The 18492-nt window shown below is 39.9% G+C and overlaps 1 protein-coding gene across 2 annotated transcripts; it reads right to left on the bottom strand.

Moving 5' to 3' along the window:
- Window positions 1–1031: 1031 nt before the first annotated feature.
- Window positions 1032–16918, bottom strand: scn3b (sodium channel, voltage-gated, type III, beta). Of its 2 annotated transcripts, XM_049575583.1 has the most exons (6): window positions 16128–16918; window positions 11923–12113; window positions 11599–11827; window positions 7383–7521; window positions 2623–2706; window positions 1032–2084 (listed from the first exon to the last, which is right to left on the bottom strand). In XM_049575583.1, exons 1-5 carry the CDS (start codon window positions 16180–16182, stop codon window positions 2643–2645), a joined length of 678 nt encoding a protein of 225 aa, XP_049431540.1. In that variant the 5' UTR covers window positions 16183–16918; the 3' UTR covers window positions 1032–2084; window positions 2623–2642. The 2 variants fall into 2 exon arrangements, with proteins under 2 accessions (XP_049431540.1, XP_049431541.1); XM_049575584.1 differs by lacking the exon at window positions 2623–2706 and having other exon boundaries at window positions 1035–2084.
- Between the last annotated feature and the right edge of the window lie 1574 nt (window positions 16919–18492).

Here is an 18492-nt window from a genome sequence, read left to right as displayed (position 1 = left end):
TAAAGAAGTACATTTAAAAAAAAACCCCATTTCATTTCAGATTATGAAGTATCTAAAAAAAAAAAGCCATTTCAGCAATATGAATGTTTTTTCCACATTCAGTCAGTTTACTGCTCGCTGTCATTACATTTTTTCATATATCTCCACTTTTTTGCAGTAATGCTGGCACAACCATTTACATATCTAAAGTTCTGGCCGTACCTTAGCTGTAGGGTTCCACCAAAAGTGTTTTAAAATATAAGTCTGATACAGATTCTTTTGTACTGAAGCTGCTGGTTGACAATATTTTGCACAATGTTCAATATCTTTAAATATGACCACAATAAGTATGTTTTTTTAGAGAACTGTATTCTGGTCAGGGTGGAAAAGCCTTTGAAGCAGCATTTTATATGAAGTAGGAAACTCATTCAACTTGCTCTTGAGAGGTTATTCTTATTTATATGTATATATTGTGCATAGTGTCATCTGTGTTGTGTGTTTTTTATGCCACTGTCAAAGACAAATATCCATTTTATGTAAAGTCTGATGGACATTAAAGAAGTCTAAGTCTAAGTCTAAGTCTTGAAAGCTGCACCTCTTAGACTTCCCAACTGCTTCAATATTAGGTGTGCAAAGTCATTTGGTGGGCCGAATTGGACCCTCTGACCCTTGGGTCGTATGTTTGACACCCCTGTTCCAGATAGAAACCCCCTTTATGTTGGATTTTAGGCCAAAGGCTAAAGAACCCTGTATGATTCTGGTTAGCACCTTTATTTAAGAGAGTACAGCACTACATCTCAGCTCTGTATGACTGACATTTAAAATACACTTAAAGTAGAAACAAATCGAAAGTCTTCTTTGTGAGCTGCATTTCTGCACTGTTAATGAGAGCTGCAAAAAGCAGAGGCCCTTATTCTGGTTGATTTAGAGCCTGCGTTTCTCCTTTCAGCAGCACCACAGTCACAGATAATAAGGAAAACATAAGACAGAGGCTGCTGAAAGTCAATACTGCACATTCCTCTCAACATCCAAGTGGACCCATCTCAGTGCATTTCATTGGCATTTGTGCTCACAATTACACAGAGGTACGAACATTTCAGTAAACAGAGGAGCTTCAACACAGACTGAGGAATGCATTGAATTTAATAGTTCACAAGCAGCTCACTCATACATATCTGTAATGGACAGAGAACGGCGATTGTATCAGGAAATATATACATTTCTACAGTGTTGTACTATAGAAATAGGCACACAGTTAGTCTCAATAGCAATGCTTCTGTAGAACACCGGCAACAGTCAAAGATAGTAGCAAGTAACTGTATGCAGAAGAATCTATTGAATGTTGTAAACATTGATGAAAGACTAGAAAAAAGACCTCCAAATGAATTCAGATCAACTCAAATAGAGTGACGTACAGTTGCAATGCAATATTACTTGTCTTTATATTTTCATTACATTGTGGTTTCACTGATGCACACAGCAACATAAGGAGAAATGCACATCCACACAGTATAAAAGCTATGCAATCCATTTTCCTGAAAAAGACATCAAAAAGATATTGGCCAATATAAATAAAAGTGTGACCCGAAATCTAAGCGCCGTCTATAAAATTGTAATAAAACAACATGAGCTGAGCAAATACTATTATATGAGTTGTATATAACAGCCATGACAGCAGTAGGACAGCTTCTTTCACTGAATTGTTTCTGTTTATGGGTTATAAATCACAGAGGCACCACTAACTACTAAGAAAATATTTAGTAACTCTACGCACTGGCAGGTCGAAATGAAGCATGGCTGGTATTTATGTGGTTATATGTGATGGACACTGCTCTATTTGTGAAAGCGCTTCATTTGAGATGCTGGGCATGAAGGTAAAAAAAATAAATAAACAACTGAGAGGAAAAGGAGAAGAAAAATTGAGCACTTGGACATTTATGACTGGTTCTTCACACAAACACAGTCGATACACAGGGGAGGTCGGTTGGCGGGATCCCCAAGGCTGTCGGGGGTAATGATACCTTCATAGTGGCATAGATGAGGTTGTGGACTCTATGCCTGTTTCTGTCACCTGACACCGGAGTCCCGTCATGATTGGTTAATACCTAAAAAGAGCAAAGAGCATGTTTAATCTAATTCAACATGGATTGATTTATATGCTAAATAAGCAGTGTCATGTCTGCAATATTAAACAACATACAAACTCACCATAATCTAATCCACATAAACAACTGTGTCCTTGAGGATTGTTACAACTCAGGAGCCCTACTTCATAAACATGCAAATGCCGTACATATTTATATTGCTATAATATACCATCTTCACTATGCAGATAAGTGCCTAAGGGGACTGCCTTTGAATTGCATCTACTTAAAATTGTCATGCTCATACTGAACTGTCGAATGAAATACCGTACAGTGAATGGAGAGTGAGTACGAATGGAGGACTTGTGATCAGGCGACATTTCCGAAAATGGAAGGAATGAAAGCCCTTTTGAAGGGAACAAGCAAGAGGAGACACAGGGGGTGTTGAAGAGACAGGACTCCAATACAGAGCTGCACAGTTTCTTAGTAATAAAGGTACAAACAATGAGTTGAAAGAAAGGGGGGATGGTTTTACTGATCGGGGTCACATGTAAAATACCGTATCACTGACAACCACTTTTATTCGGTAACAGGAGCGGCTGGGTTGTCTTTCTGCTCAGAGGGAATGGCTAGGTAGTTTGTCCTGCAGGCAGATTGGTAGAGAAACAGAGGAGTGTCTAAGACCTGGTGGTAGGTCCCTTTCTACCCAAACCAATTGCCAGAATAAATGTTAGCATTGTACATCTCTGTAAACCACAGGTATGAAACATATGTAGGTGGTTCAGGTGAATTCAAAAATGTACTCTCAGGAAAAGCTCATGTTTTGGCTTAAAATACTCAGTTATGGTAACACAATCATGGCTGGAAATGCTGCCAATGTCTTGCTAAAAAAACAACCAGTTTTGTTGTTTGTTCAGCACATTCTCACTCCCAACTCTTGAAATACCGACACTTTGTCAGGGGCAATACATGTCAAACTTCGACGTGCTAGGTGCCCCTCCAGCTTCAGTTTTGGACTTCCAGGGACAGCGTGTTTACATTCATGATATGCATTATGTCTTAAACTTCCATTTTGACAAGAAATGTACAGCTTCCACTCATTAAATGCTTGCCCAAGGCCTGGATGATACCATTTTCTGAGACAGAGAGCCTGCACGTATATCGATATATAAGGTTTCATATTAAGGCAGGGCAGGTAGACACACCAACATTAACAATCATCTGGCTGGCGCTACACCATCATGGAAGTTTAATAAGCAGTTTCATTGCAGTCTCATCATTATAGGCCACATTAAGTCTTTGCATGTTGCTCTTCGTATAGGAGGGCCACATATGGGCAGTATATAGCGGGGTACAAAATGCTCTAAATAGAGCTGTCTTTACATTAGCTCCACTGACTTTTGGTTTCACACAGGACATGAATAGATGTCTTCAAGTAGAATGTCTAATTTGTTTGACACATCCACCTTTCCTCCCACTGGCCCTGTGCCAACGTCCTCACTCTATACTGCGGCAGTTAATAGGAGCGTCAAAGAATGCCATCGCCTGGTGCGTCTCATACTGCCGCTAAACGGTGTCCTTTTGTGATGGTATCTGATGCCAAAGGACAAAACCAAGCATCTGTATTTGACAAGCTGAGAGTGAAACCAGGCTGATTTGTTGTTCTTGAACAGTGGTTCTAATTCATAGCATTCGTTTGGATGTCTCACTATGGGATACGCCTCCCTGCGTATTCCTCAGAATTCATCTCATTACACCAGTCCTGATTGGCTGGTGATTGCGACGTTAGCGTCAGGTGGATCCACCTATCATTAAATAGCCTGTGCTACGATGCAGCATTTTTCAAAATACCTCCTCTCGCTTCGCCAAAGCAAGAAGAGCTGTCTGGTGAGACATCTCACTCATGCTACTCTGAGAACCGGGGTTACGAAAGTAACCTAAAGTTTTTAGTGATGTCACACCATCATTCTCTTCACCTTCCAGTGACAATATCAGCTCATAAACATTTTAATCTGAGCTATGCCACTTTAGAAATGTTGTTATGATACATATGAAACGTAGGAACGGTATGTAGGAAGGTACAATGCCAATATTTTCTTCTGGCGACTGGGCTGTTCTATACCCCAGCATATTGCTGGTTAAGGTTGACACAGCATTGACTACAGTGGAAAATGACTGATTTCCCTTCATTTGGCTCTGTGAGGCTTTTGTGGATTCACATTTGTTCCTTATTCATATTACAACAGCAATATACACCCCCAGAGGAAATTAGTTTTAAAAGATAAAAACCATCACTGTAATGTGAGCAGTGGGGAGCTGTTGTACAGGCTGCGCATCAGGAAGGCATGACACCCTCATGCAGTATTCAAAAGCAAACTTTCACATCGCTAAAAACCACAATACCTTCACTTAATATGCACCCATTTGAACAGAGCTGCACAGTAGCTGTAGACAAAGCAAAATTCATAATAGAGAAAAGAGTTTTTTGATTCTATGCATCTCAAACACAGCCTCATTTTGCATCTCTTTGACAGTTTATCTCTATTGCTGCTGCACTCCCTCTTTTCCCTCAGTAACATGACTAATATGATCTGAGCCACTAATGCATCACCTCAGAATGTTCTGGCTGAGATGCACATCCATTAAGCCCAGGCAGCTAAGAAGCCGACCACAAAACAGCTTCTTTGAGTGGGTGTAGCTTCTTGCTGAGGGGTGTGATGTCATACAGGTCAATAATGGCTGTGAGGCAGGCACAACCCATTAACTCTTTCAGCTGCAGGAGCTGATAAAATTTAGGGAGTTAAGCACATTCGATCACTTGATGCTTAAATAAGTGTGCATTCCTGATTTGTTCATGGATCAATAAACTGTACTTAAATGCTGAAGGCTGATTTCTACTTTAAAACACATTAACACTCCAAGTGCTTAATGTGCCACTAAGTGTTGCATCTAACTACACATTACCCACCATGGCCTTTATTTACTGCTTTTTAAAAGGACTTATTTGACTTTCTGAGGCTTTTTTTTAGTTTTTCAAACTGATCAGAAATGCAGAAAGTTTTATTTTATGTTGCTTGCTGAGTTCTTAAAATGTTTTATCCACAAAACATGAGTTATTTAACATATTATTGGGAAAATATACCATGCAGTCCATTAATCTATTTAGTTGATACGGGCGTTGTGAGGGCTGCAACTACTGATTATCATTATTATTGATTGATTGAGTTACAGATTATCTTTTTGATTAACTATTTCGTCCATAAAATGCTTTTTACACAACACATTCTCACTGTGAACTCATCGCATATCAACATTTGGTCATGTATCTTCCAACGTGCAAGGTACCCTGACTGCGTTGGTTGTGTCAAGTTCTGCCTGTTACATGTACTGTTCACAGGAAATTCACCATTTACATACAGTTTCTTTCAAAATAAAAGCACTTTGTTAGTAAAACAACACAAATTGATGTTTTTTTTTCCACCAACAACTAACACACATGGTTATACGATATGATACGATACGATACAATGCGATACAATACGATATACTTTATTGTCCCACTAAGGGAAATTTGTCTTGGACTCAGCAACTGTGCCATAAATGCTTTGACAGCCACAATGACAACAAACAATTCATCAACAGACATACCATCCTAGGTTGGGTTTAGGCAACAAATACACACGTGGTTAGGTTTAGGAATAAGAGCAGGGTTTGGCTTTACAATCTTATGGTACTTGTAATCCTACAAACACCGCTCTTCCGGGTGACAGTCAGTGAAAGTTAAGGCTGTGAAAGCTGCCTTGACTTTCGTTCTTGTCCTGCAGCGTTTCCCCCTAATGCCGCCGAGCACCATTAAACTATAATGCCAACCGGCTGTGCATCATACCGACAATAAAGGACGGCCTTTGTCGCCATGGTCTGAAGCAGCAAGTCACTGCCCAAGCGCCAGATTTCGACGATTTCTGAGTGAGACCAGGTTGGTTTACAATACCCTCGAGCCCAAGATGGCATCTTCAAATCACTCATTTTGGCTCTTCAGCAATCAAAACTGTAACAATATTCAATTTAGCGTATCTGACAAAGAAAAGCAGCACATCTTATCATTTGGGCAGCTGGACACAAAGTTCACTCAGTGGTTTTGAGGCCATTGTTTGTGATACAGTTGCATTTTATTTTTGTAATTTTGTTTGATTTTACAGGTCTGCAACTCTCATTTTCTGCCTTTATTTTCTCTATTTTTAGTGATAAGAGTGTTAATTTTATAATTACAATTAGTTGCCACAAGCTAGTGTAACCTAGAGTGGCCAGGTTTACAATTCAAGCTACATGGACAATGAAGTTTTGAATAATAAATGCATATATGGTGCTTTTCTTTCAGGACACTCCTATTATTCCCAGGAGTTAATACCAAAAAACACAGTTCTTCCACACATTTAAGGAAATGGATACCGTATTATAGAACTGTAAACTGTAAAATAAAGTGTTTACAAGGTTTTTTGCTTTGTTGTGTGCACCCACTGTATATTTACTCTTCTGGGCCTTATGCGTCACCGCAGGAGTCAGATTTGGAATCAGGCTTAATTGTCTGCAAAAACCACAATATCTGGATCAGCACATGTGCTCTGCGTCATCTCTGATTGTTGTGTTTCCCCGACATAAATTGCCCGTTCAAAAGCTGTCAACCTGGATCGACTGGCCTCGTCAACCCCATGACAATCCGGAGGGAGCTGACTGTACAGGCACATTTGGGTCTTTTTTTTTCAGAGCTGAAAAGGTGACGCAGAAAGTGGATTTCTGTTGGAGCTGCAAATCCAACACTGATTTAAAAAGGTTGTTTAGAAAAAAAAGAGCAGTCAGCAGTGCTTGGAATTATTCAGGCCTGTCAAGTAGTCTAAGTGAAAAGACAAATTACTGTTGCAGGAGGGTAACAAACTGATGCAGCGGAGACACAATTAACTTTCTGTCTGTTTGTCTGTCTGACTCTTCCCCTTCCTGTCTGTCCTACACTCTCTGCCTCTTGATTGCCTCCTAAATCTCTCATTCCGACGTGTCCCTAAATCACTATTTTGTACCAACCAGACACCCAGGCATACGCAGGTAACACTTTTTTGGCACACACTGTCTTGGTGATGCATAATATAAACACTGTCTTGCTATGTAGTGAGTCATAGAAAAGAGAAAGTACAGATACGTATGTGGACATTTTGACAGCACGTTTGTTCACAGGACACACAGTGTTTTAATTAGCTGCTCCCCATCGTACCCAACATACACTAATTTGTGTTTACATCCGTACATTTGTGTCTGTGTGAGACTCACGCTGTGTCCTGTGCCTGCTCATCAGACTTGGAGATCTTCCTGTAGCAGTAGACCATTTCTACCAGCAGCCAGAAGGTCAAGAACACCAACAGCACATACATCATGATCTCAGAGTAAAGCGCTGTGGGGTCATCGGCGGCTGTGGAGCACAAACAATAACAAGGAAAATGTATTATTCAGTATGCATCTTTCCTTTGGGTGTCTGTGTCTGTTGAGAATTTATTCACTGGTTTAAGGAAGTATACTAAGCTGATTCGTGTATGTGCAAGCACTGCTGACCCCCAGTCAAACTGTCAGTCAGGATAATATTTCTATGGTTCAACAGTTCATTTACATTCCACTGAAGTCCAACTCAATCCGTGCTCAACTTATTACTGTGCATCTGGACTTTTAAGGGACAGGTCACCCCAAAATCAAAAATACATGTTTTTCGTCTCATCTGTAAAGCTGTTTATCAATTTAGATTGTTTTGGGGTGAGTTTCTGAGTGTTGGAGATGTTTGCTTTCTCTTTAATATAATAGAACTAGATGGCACTCAGCTTGTGGTGCACAAAGCGCCAAAAATACATTTGAAACACTCAACAGCAATGTCTCTTTCCAGAAATCATGACCCAATTACTTAAAATACTCACTGGACCTTGTTGTGAGCAGTTTCATGTGCCATGAGCCTCTCGCCGATGAGTAGATGCACAGTTCCTTCTGTGTGATAATGCGGTTGGAGGGTGTAGTTCGGTACATAGAAAATAGTTCCTACATGAAACTTTTTGATTTTGGTCTTTTGGTGCTTTGAGGACTGGAGAGAAGGCAGACATCTCTGCAGCCTATATCTCTAACACTCAGCAACTCACACCAAAACAATCTGGACTGATAAATAGCACTACAGGTAAGAGGAAAAACACTTGTTTTTACTTTTGGGGTGAACTGTCCCTTTAAGCAAAGCAAGGTTATATTTCCTGATATGCATCCTGTTCGAAGACACACTTTATAAATGATTACTAACTGTAATGCATACAGAACATTATGACCCTACCTGGAGTACAATGATTATAGCGCCTGGGAAGTCAAAGGTGCCCTGTGGAGTTTTCTTGTGAGAAAAAAAAAGTTTAAATTCAGCGTTTTTCATATCAGAAGGCGTGGTGTGGATCCTTTAGGTCTAACTAATATGTTCACTTCCCTCCTTAAAAAAATATTTGCAGAAATAATTTTGCTGATTTGCTGTATTTGTTGGTGCAACCAACAACTGTTGGTCAGTAGAATAGCGTTAAACCAACTGCAGGGTGCATGTGCATGCATGTGTGCATCCACAAGACAAAAAAAACAGGGACCCACTTGTGAAACAATTGCTCCAATGTGCTGCTAGTGGTCGGAAACTCCACAGGCTACCTTTAAATATGACATAAGATGGATATGCAAAGTCACAGTGGTTCTCAGGGCATTAATCTCCATCATATCATATTTTGGTTCTACGTATACAAATGTAAGACTGTATGTACATTTTATTGAAGGGGATATGTTCACATCATTTCAAGTCTGTCTTAGAACAATACTTAAATGCCCATATGAAAAGTGAAACAGTGCTTTCAGTGTCAAAATCCACAGTCCTTCTTTATCTGAAATAATATGAGGCTTCAGCAGTTTGAGTCCATCAGATCAAACTGCCAAAGTTACACTCTTTTTAGTAGAGAATTCGGTAATACTTTACTTGAGTGACATGACACTGTCATATCTATGACATCAAACAGTCATGAACCTGTCATGAACATTATGTACATGTCATAAATGTTTATGACTGCTATCATTAAGTGTCATTTGGTTTTTGTAATGACAAGTTGACATTGTTTGGGTTGTCTTGATTATGACAACTTGACATTAATCAAAGTGGCATTACCAGAAGTTGTCTTTGTCATGACAAGTTGACATTAAGTTTGTTTGGGATGTCCTTATTATGACAAGTTGACATTAACCAGGATGACATTACCAGAAGATGTCTTTGTCATAACATTAATAATCACTATGTCGCCTTGTCATAAACACAAAAAGAGGTGCATTTTTTTGTTAATGTCAAGTTGTTATGTTGTCATTATAAGGACATCCCAAACAAACTTAATGTCAACTTGTCATGACAAAGACAACTTCTGGTAATGTCACTTTGATTAATGTCAAGTTGTCATAATCAAGACAACCCAAACAATGTCAACTTGTCATTAAAAAAACCAAATGACATTTAATTACAGCAGTCATAAACGTTCATGACGTACATAATGTTTATGACAAGTTCATGACAATGTCATGTCATAGTTACGACAGTGTCATGTCACCCTTATGCAGATATCTTCAAGTAAAGTGTTACCGAGAATTCCCTCAGGCTGAAGCTTGCTATTAACTTTACTTTGTTATATATTTTGCAGATAGAGGAATGTGGAATTTCTCCATCACTTACACCGAATACACATTAGAAAGGGATCTTCTAATGGCCGGTATGAACAGGAGGAATCATTGCAGAAAGCAAAAACTGTTTCACTGTGCATATGTGCACCTGACTTGAGAAAAATGTGAACCTATCCTTTAATATGTTTCATAATGAGCCACTGTGAACCACTGTTTCGGTCAGTGTGTACCAAATTCCAGAAAGCCTGCTGACCAGACCGTTGACAGCTTTCACTGATTTGCCTCTGCTGTCTCTGCAAATACAGGCTATTAGTGTAATATAATCCTTTAGATGGGAAAGCACAGATACATTTGCTGTGAGCTAATCCATTCTATACTGTGGACATCATTACTGTAACATGATTCCCCAGCTGTAATGCAGAGTACACTGGCTGACGGCTTTGTGAAATTTGGTTGCACAGTTGTTTGAGATGTGAAGGAGAGGCTGTTGAATATGTGTAAAAGATCAGACTGTAGTATATTTTGGAAAGTTGCACTTCGGAGGATAATCGCATCCAATTTGGTCTCTTCTTTTTTCCAGGTACAGATCAAACACTGGGTTACAACTAGCCTGGCTTATCTTTAAATGCCTCTGATAGTGAACTATATACCACATGCAAGCAGCTTTAAATAATGCAGAGTTAAAGAAATGGGGAGAGTTAAGTAGTCCCAAATATACATGTTGTATTGTATATTCGATCAAGGTGGGAAATGACACATTCAGCAAGCCAAGCATTCGGGAAGCAGAATACATTACCCCTTATTATAGATAGCAAAGTAGTTGGTTTGAATTAACCCCTTCATGACAACAGAAGAAAGCTTTGATGAACAATAAAAGGCAGACAAAACAAGACATACAATTATTCCTCTTCAGTACAGTGGCAACAAAAGGGAGAGAAGGAAAGTGGTGTTGTTAGTGGCAGAGTGCCCTCACACTGATGCATCACTTAGTGAAAACAACGGGCTGGAAATATATAATAAAATGCAAAAACCCACTTAAAGCAGTCAGATAAACACTTTATGCAACATCGAAGGAGGGGCATGTACAGCACAAAGAGAACACCCAGTACGCAGAAGTCAACACGGCACAGACTTGTGTTTCTACCAGGAGGGATTGGGAATTAACACGCCTGAGCTGAACCTCTCCAGCATACACTGCGTGCAGCTGCATTATTATTATATTTAATATTATATCTGGGCCATTCAGTTTTAAAATGTGCAGTGAAATTATCAGTTGTGTTGTCCTGCATCTGCAAAGCAATTTCTTTGATTAAACATATCTCAGTTCTGATAATATTGGTGATATTGTAAAGCCTGAAGGAAAATATATTATATACAGATTAATTAGATATTCTGAGCACCAGTGTTGGCTTTATGATAACTTATGTTTATATTAAGGCCAAATATGACTTATACATTTATTTTAGGGCTGTAAAAGTATTTATTTTTTATTTTTTTATTCTAAAATCTTGACTTAAACAAATTTGTGATGCAATAAATAAATTGATTGAGGTATCAGATTTGAGCTGAAGATCTATTGGGACTGATGTCTATTTTTGGTAACATCACAGTGGCATGCCACTGACTGCAAAGCACTTAACGGCAAACACAAGTCTGTGGTCTGAATGACCTCATGCGTAGCTCTGAAATTACCCTGCTAAACTGATTCGACTCAACACAGAACCATAACTGGACTTAACACTGATATGACACCCGAGAAATTTTGCTTAACCTGAGCACTGAACATAGTGGAATAACATAGGAAGAAGTGGAAAACTATTAGCCGCACCTTGTTGTTTCACCTTCAGCTCGATTTTCTTGAGGGCTGTGATCGAGGGAGTGAAGAAGTCAAACTTAAACTCGCGATATATTTGGCACTCATAGGTGCCGCTGTCGTTAAAGGTGACATTGGTGATTTGAATGGAGATATCTTGCAAGTCCTGGCTCCCATTCCAGGTCAGACGGTTCTTAAATGGTCCATCAGAGTCAGATGGAGTGTCAACATCATACTTGTATATCTAGGAAAGAGGAGAGGCACGCAGGCATGTTTAATATTTATATATATATATAGTATATGACACATATCATATAGACTACTGTAGCAGTGACCTACATGAATTTTCTCAGGCAGGTTGTCTTGATCTTTGTCATTATCTTTATCTGGCGTGAAGAACCAATCCACACGAGTCTTTGCTTCAATCTCCTCCCTCTTCATACAGGAGATGCAAGTCAACTTCATGGGTTTCCCCAGGACTGCGTCAGTCTCCGACGGGACTTCGACACATACTGGCCAGCTCAGGCGGACTGGAGGAGCATGGAAAAGTTCAGAACACTCAGTAAAAATGTCCTAGTTTAAAGTCCTCCTTCACTTGAAAATATGTTTTGCCTGTTGTTAGCTTCTCTTGGATGTTTGACCTTCACTGTGAGAGTGATGTATGTGCAAAGTTTGAAAATAGATGTCAGGAATCCCAACTCTTAGTTTGTTTTCATCAAACTAAGAGTTTCATCACTAACTCTCCTGTCATTTCAGATCACGCCTCCCTCTCAGCCTGTTCAATCTGCTAATTACCTGCACCTGGTTTTCCCCGCCCATCTCCACACCTGTGGCTCATTCTCCCATTAGTCCTTCAGTATATATATCAGTCCATTTTCCCCTGTCCAGATTGTCTTGTGTTTCTGCCAAGCTGTCCAGCATGCTTTCCCTTTTTTGCTGGATGACCTGTTTTTGACCCTGCCTGCCTGTTCTTTGTGAATTGGACTGATTTCCTGGTTTTGACTCTGCCTGAACTGATTAGTAAAGCTGTCTTTCCCTGCAACTCTATTGCCTCTTTGTCATGCATTTGGGAATCTTACACTAGAGGCTATTTTTACATTCAACTGCTGAAGGGAGAAAGTGTATCTGTGCTCATGCAAATCTAAGTTTAAGTAAAAGATAATCACAACTAGTTAGGAAGCCAGTCCTGGTCCAGTATGCAACTAATATACAGGTATCACCTGAAAACTTAAAACCTCCAGTACACAAACGCAAAGAATGGACTTTTCATTAAAGTAGGAGACATCTTGTTTAACTTTTGAAATACAACAGTATTTGCATATTTATGGATTTTATCTTTTTCAGTAAGGGGGAAGTAATGCATGTAATTTTATCAAGCAATTTTATCTAATTTTTTTGTAGCTAAACTATAAGAGATGCTAATTATTATTATTATTATTAAAAGCAGAGTATTTCTAAATGTCTTAAAATGTTTTTGGTAGGACATTTTTTAATGGTAATGTATGTATCCTTCAACTTGGATGACTAATGGGAACAACAGTTTTTGAATTGGTCCTGTATTGAGCAAAAGGGTCGCAGGCAGCAGCAGTGAAACAAGCTGTAATGTAACTATTCAAGGCATTTGTGCACTGTTAATGAACGTCCACTTAAAGTGCAAATTTTTGCCACTGACAGGCTGAGATTATCAGTGTCTGTTTAACTTGAAACAGCTCCCAAAACGCCACCACCAAACCCACCAGACTCCATTAAATAATTAATAATTTTGGGATATCTAACTGGGTGAATCATGGTTGCATTTCAACCAAACCAGGGCTGGTGATTCTTGGAACAGTGGAGCTACAAACCAAGACAGCTGTTGTAAGTTTTATTTTGTTTTTGTCAGCTTTGAATAAAGTCGTTTTACAATTATACAGTGTTTATTCAAAATGGAGTCTGGTGGGTTTGGCGATAGCAACTTCCGGGCTGTTTGTGGTTAAACAAAAAGGATCTTACTATTTAACAAAAAGGTCTATCTCTGGAATGTCCTTTACATAATATTGTCAGACACTTGCAAAAACAATGTGAGCCTGTCTGTGACAAATATAAGTGATTTTAGTGGATGTGCACAAATGCCCCAAGTGGTTACACTGAAGCCTGTTTCACCGCTACTGGCTGCAGCCTACTAGCTCAATACTGGGCCCATTTTGGAAATTCTTGTCTCTATTAGTCATTAGAAACAAAAACATGGAAAATAAGGTCCATGCTGAAGAATACCAAAGTTACCCTTTAAGTGTTAAGTTCAGTTAGTGTATAAACTATACACAGCAGTAGTTTTTCAGAGAGCTTTTCAATATCTGCTGAACCAAACAGGTTGCCTCAGAGTTCGCCCAGTGTAAATACAAGAGCATTTCAAAATAAAAGTCCAAGATATAGCTACAAATCATCATGTACAAAGTCTAAAGGGGGGATTGCACATTGATATTTTTAAGACTTTATTCAATGACTGTGAGAACGCAACTACCCACACCACAGTGACAGGTGCAGATTTTAACTACAGCAATAAACATATAGCCCAGTCTTTCTAATTGAGGTCATCAGCTCTCTGTGCTTACACTCAATCCAACGCTGAGCCAGACACAAAACTCAATAAGCGTTAAAAAGCCACGAATTCAATTATACACCTCCGTAAGCACTGGAGAGACTTGAGTCACAATACTGATAGCAAATCTAAGATCATCTGGGCCAGTAAGCACTAATGATGGCCTCTGCCCATTAGTATTAGCTTCTAGAAGGAGGAAGAAAAGGGAGGGAGGGTTGGATGCAGGAACTGTGGGTAGTGTAGGAGGAGGACAGCAGAATATTGTGAGCAAGCAGGAAGAAGAGAAAGAATCGATTGATGAGTAAATGCATTACAGGAGATGGGATGATTACAGGAAGGCAGGAAGTGGGTGAAAACATGGAGGGGAAGAGCTGGGCGTTATGAACACAGAGATTTCTTGCGGGATGAAGTGGGGCAGTGTTCTCAGTGAGCTCGCCACATGGATGTCTTTGTGTGACTGTTGCCGTGTTGGCTCCAGTGCTCTTATATAACCCAAAGCCCCCTTGGGCAGACAGTGACAACATCGATTCCATCTCATCTTTTTTTTTTTACTGAGGGCTCATACAAACACATGAAAGGAGGGCAGAGGAACAGTGAGACAACAGAGAGAGAGGAAACTAGAGAAAGGACAAGAAAGGGGGGAGAGCTTAACCTAGCTGTCCTCTGTTGAATGGATCGATTTATTTCACTTAATACTGACAGCACTGGGCGGCGTTAAACTGTGCACATGTCACTCGGACTGCTCTGGAAGTGGGTTTTGAGTTCACAGGCAGTTGGAGGGTTCACAAACTATTAGTAAGGCCTCTGATTACTCATCTGCGCATCTATGCAACTGAGAATCTGATGGAATAAGACACAGTCAAACAAGATTTTTGTACAGATAAGAAGCAAACATAAATTGTTAAAACAGGAGGGACATTCTTGTTTTGAGTCAGTTTGGTTATTTTATTTTGTCTTTTTTGTTTTGTGAAAATGCATAATTGTATATAAACTTCTATTGTATATTTTGTGAAAGTAAAATGTTGTGTTTCATGTTGTCAGACATCAAAAATATTGTGGATAAAAACAAGATATTTGAATATGTTGCACAGATATACTTACTCTAACCTTAGTTACTGTACATATTATATTTTTGGATTACTTCAGTTACTTAAGTTAACCATACTAATTAATGCTCTTACAGGATACGGTCACATTTAGTCCATCTTTAGAAGCCAGTCAATCATGTCATATGTTGGGGTGGTATGTACGGATGTACTGGAGGGCAAACAGGGTATACTTTTCTAGCCATTTACAGAACACCCACCTATAAGCCAAACATCTACTGGAATATATGTGCGAGTAAATCCACTTCCTCCTTGGTAACCTACTACCAAGCTGTACACAACCCTCATCAGCTACCATATATATGTGTAGGTCTATATGTGTTTATACTGTATATATGAGTATGTGCATACTGCTGTTCCTATAGGGCCAACAAAATGTAGCACAACTTTGTTTTACCTTGTCTGTGATCATGCTTCATGCTTGTTGGAAATTAGCATTAGCTACATTAACTGTTGTGTGATTTTCTATACATACTGTATTTGTCCTTATCAAGTAAACATTAAATAAAACTAAATGCAATATTAGTAGGAATAATTCCACATTGTTATTTTGGACTTGCATTATTAAATTGCAATATTACATACAGTATAAGTAATTATTCCATCAGCAGTAGCAGCACTTTAACTACTATTATGCTTTAAAATTGTAATGTGTAAAATGTTATTGCATGTCCTTAGCCTCAGGGTAATTATAGTTCCTACCTGTTGTTGTTTGCAGGGGCAGGTGTGAGTGTAACAATCTCTGAGTAACAGGTGCAACAAGTTGGATGCACACTGTCTTGCTCTACTGAATAAGAGTGTTTGTAGCCCACAGGCCAGAAAGACTGGAGAACTTGTAAAGTACTTAGAGTGATACTTACCAACAAAAACCAAAAGTGCCAAAGTTTGCAGATGAACTCTGGTGTGAGTTACCATATTAGGCTCTGTCTGGAGCTGCGGATGGACAGTGTCCCTTCTTGACGCTACTTCCTGGAGAATCCCTTAAGGAGGCCAGGAGTGAGACAGCAGGAGTTGTTGAAATGACTTCAGCACCACAGACAGCGCCTCTCCTCGGCAGATGAGCGCGCAGGTAACTTCCCTCCTCACGACTGAAAATCCAAAACCAGGCTGTCAGCTCAGCCCCAGAGGCAGGGTGTCAAAACACAAAAGGTGTAAAAGAGTTGTGGAAACGATGCGCTGCAATCTCTACGTCTGAATCTGAGTCTTCCAACAACCCCCTGACTCGCTGTTCATCATCTATCTAGGGAAGCACTAACTTCATTATTCACTCCACTCGGTGCAGTAAACAAGTCCGTGATGCGAGACAGCTACTGTAGCGATACACCACTCCTGCTGCTGCTGCTGCTGCTGTCATTCAGTCCAAATCCATCCAGAGAGACAATAAAAAAAGAAAAGCAGCGAAGAAGAGGAACCTGTGGATTCTCAAAAGCCGATTTAGTCACTTGCAGTTGCGGGATCTGCTCTCACACACAAACAGCCACAGCAGTGATAACAGTTCTCTTATTTCACCCTTCAAAGAACAACTGTTTCAAGTCTATTTCCTCCATTAAGGATGACTGATGACATTTCCCAACCGCGGCTCGCTGCCTTTGTTTTTCAGCAGTCACTTAACGCTGGGAGAGCGGAGGCTTCGATACGCATGCGTGAGTCACTCCCTCCTACACTACAATGTGCATGGCCATATTATTGTCACTTGGGTCGGCCTAACCGACTCATCACGCCAGCCTGTTTGCGTTTGCTTTTGACTGCAGGAGCTAAACAAACAAACCATAATATGTCCTTTCATCACGTGAGCACAGGCTATAGAAACCAAATGTAAATCAGCTGTATTAAAGCCTAGGAGCAACAACAAGGAAAAAAATGGCTTTGCATGTGTTACATAATCATGTTTAGCAGCTGCTAGAGGAGCTCTTTTCATTTGTTAAAGTAGGTGCATTCCTTCTACTTCCCAAGTCTTTGTAATGTCGCCATAGTCCGAGCAGTGGTGCCCGGAGAAATCTTTCACCATGGTGGCCAGATGGGGCCACGGAAAATCTTAGGATGGGACACCAAAACCACAATTCACAACCTGATTTCAAGACTTTAATGATGCTGCTGTAGCTGAAATCTAAGTCAGTATGGACTGTCCACATACTCTGCACAGGATGCAAGCATATAGAAGCATGAAATAGTGTCATACATGTCAGGATTTCTACCCTGGCTTCATGATAAGCACATCCACAGGCTGATCTGTATCTTTGTCCACTGCAGCAATGAAGCTGATAAAGTACCGTGCAGGACACACAGCCCTACAAATCAAACGATCTTCTATCCTCTAGAGTTTAGCTTCAAAAGGGCCTGACCTTTTCTGTCTATATTTGGGCACAAACTTGTCCATGCTGCACAACTGTGCACCGGAAACATCTGCCTTCCCTTTCTCTCTAATCATTTAATGGATGAACAATAACGCAGAATATGAAGGGGAGAGAAGAAATGATTCACTGGCTCAGGTAGGAAAGGACTGAAACCTTACTCCTGCCCATCACGCCAACACAGCCTGCCCCAGAAGAGGAGTGAAGTGACTGCTGAACGTTGTAATTATATCACATCTGTGTCTCTCGCTGAAAGCTGCAGTGATGTGGCTCTCTGGTAAAGGCTGAGAGTTGCGATGAGGATGCAATAAAATGGCCACTAGACTGAATCCAAAGAGAACAGCCTGCTCTTTTTCATGTCTTTTTCTATTCCTGCAGCACATCCAGTGTGATTATCAGTATCGATTGCCCCACAGTTTCATGTGGAAAATCTATCTGATCTATTACCCACTTTAATATGTATTGTATTCCCTTCTGTATGAAGAGGCTTGTGAAAGGGCTGTGCTTCATTACAAAGAAAACCTCTTACATATTAGGCCTACTGATTATATGGTAACATCTTTTAGTTTAATGTTTGATTTGTTCACTACTTTTTTTTTTAAGATATTTTTTTGGCCATTTTGCCTTAAATGGACAGGGCAGCTAAGAGTGAAAGGGGGAGAGAGAGAGAGAGAGAGAGAGAGAGAGGGGATGACATGCAGCAAAGGGCCACAGGCTGGATTCGAACCAAGGCCACCGCGGCAACAGCCTTGTACATGGGGCGCCTGCTCTATCCACTAAGCCACCGACGCTCAGTTCACTACTTTTTTATTACATAACATACAGTCATCTACTATATATTTATATATATATATATATATATATATATATATAT

Source organism: Epinephelus fuscoguttatus, linkage group LG5, assembly GCF_011397635.1.
Source record: "Epinephelus fuscoguttatus linkage group LG5, E.fuscoguttatus.final_Chr_v1".
Classification (NCBI taxonomy): domain Eukaryota; kingdom Metazoa; phylum Chordata; class Actinopteri; order Perciformes; family Serranidae; genus Epinephelus; species Epinephelus fuscoguttatus.
This window is presented reverse-complemented; position numbering and strand designations above follow the sequence as displayed.

Bases quoted from the DNA above. Each gene is read 5' to 3' on its own strand.
- scn3b (XM_049575583.1), bottom strand. From the start codon at position 16,182: ATGGTAACTCACACCAGAGTTCATCTGCAAACTTTGGCACTTTTGGTT. The intron at 7,522-11,598 runs GTGCGGCTAATA...TGTGCTCCACAG, and splicing joins GCTGAAGGTGAAACAACAAG to CCGCCGATGACCCCACAGCG. The intron at 2,707-7,382 runs GTGAGTCTCACA...ATCTGCCTGCAG, and splicing joins GAGCAGGCACAGGACACAGC to GACAAACTACCTAGCCATTC.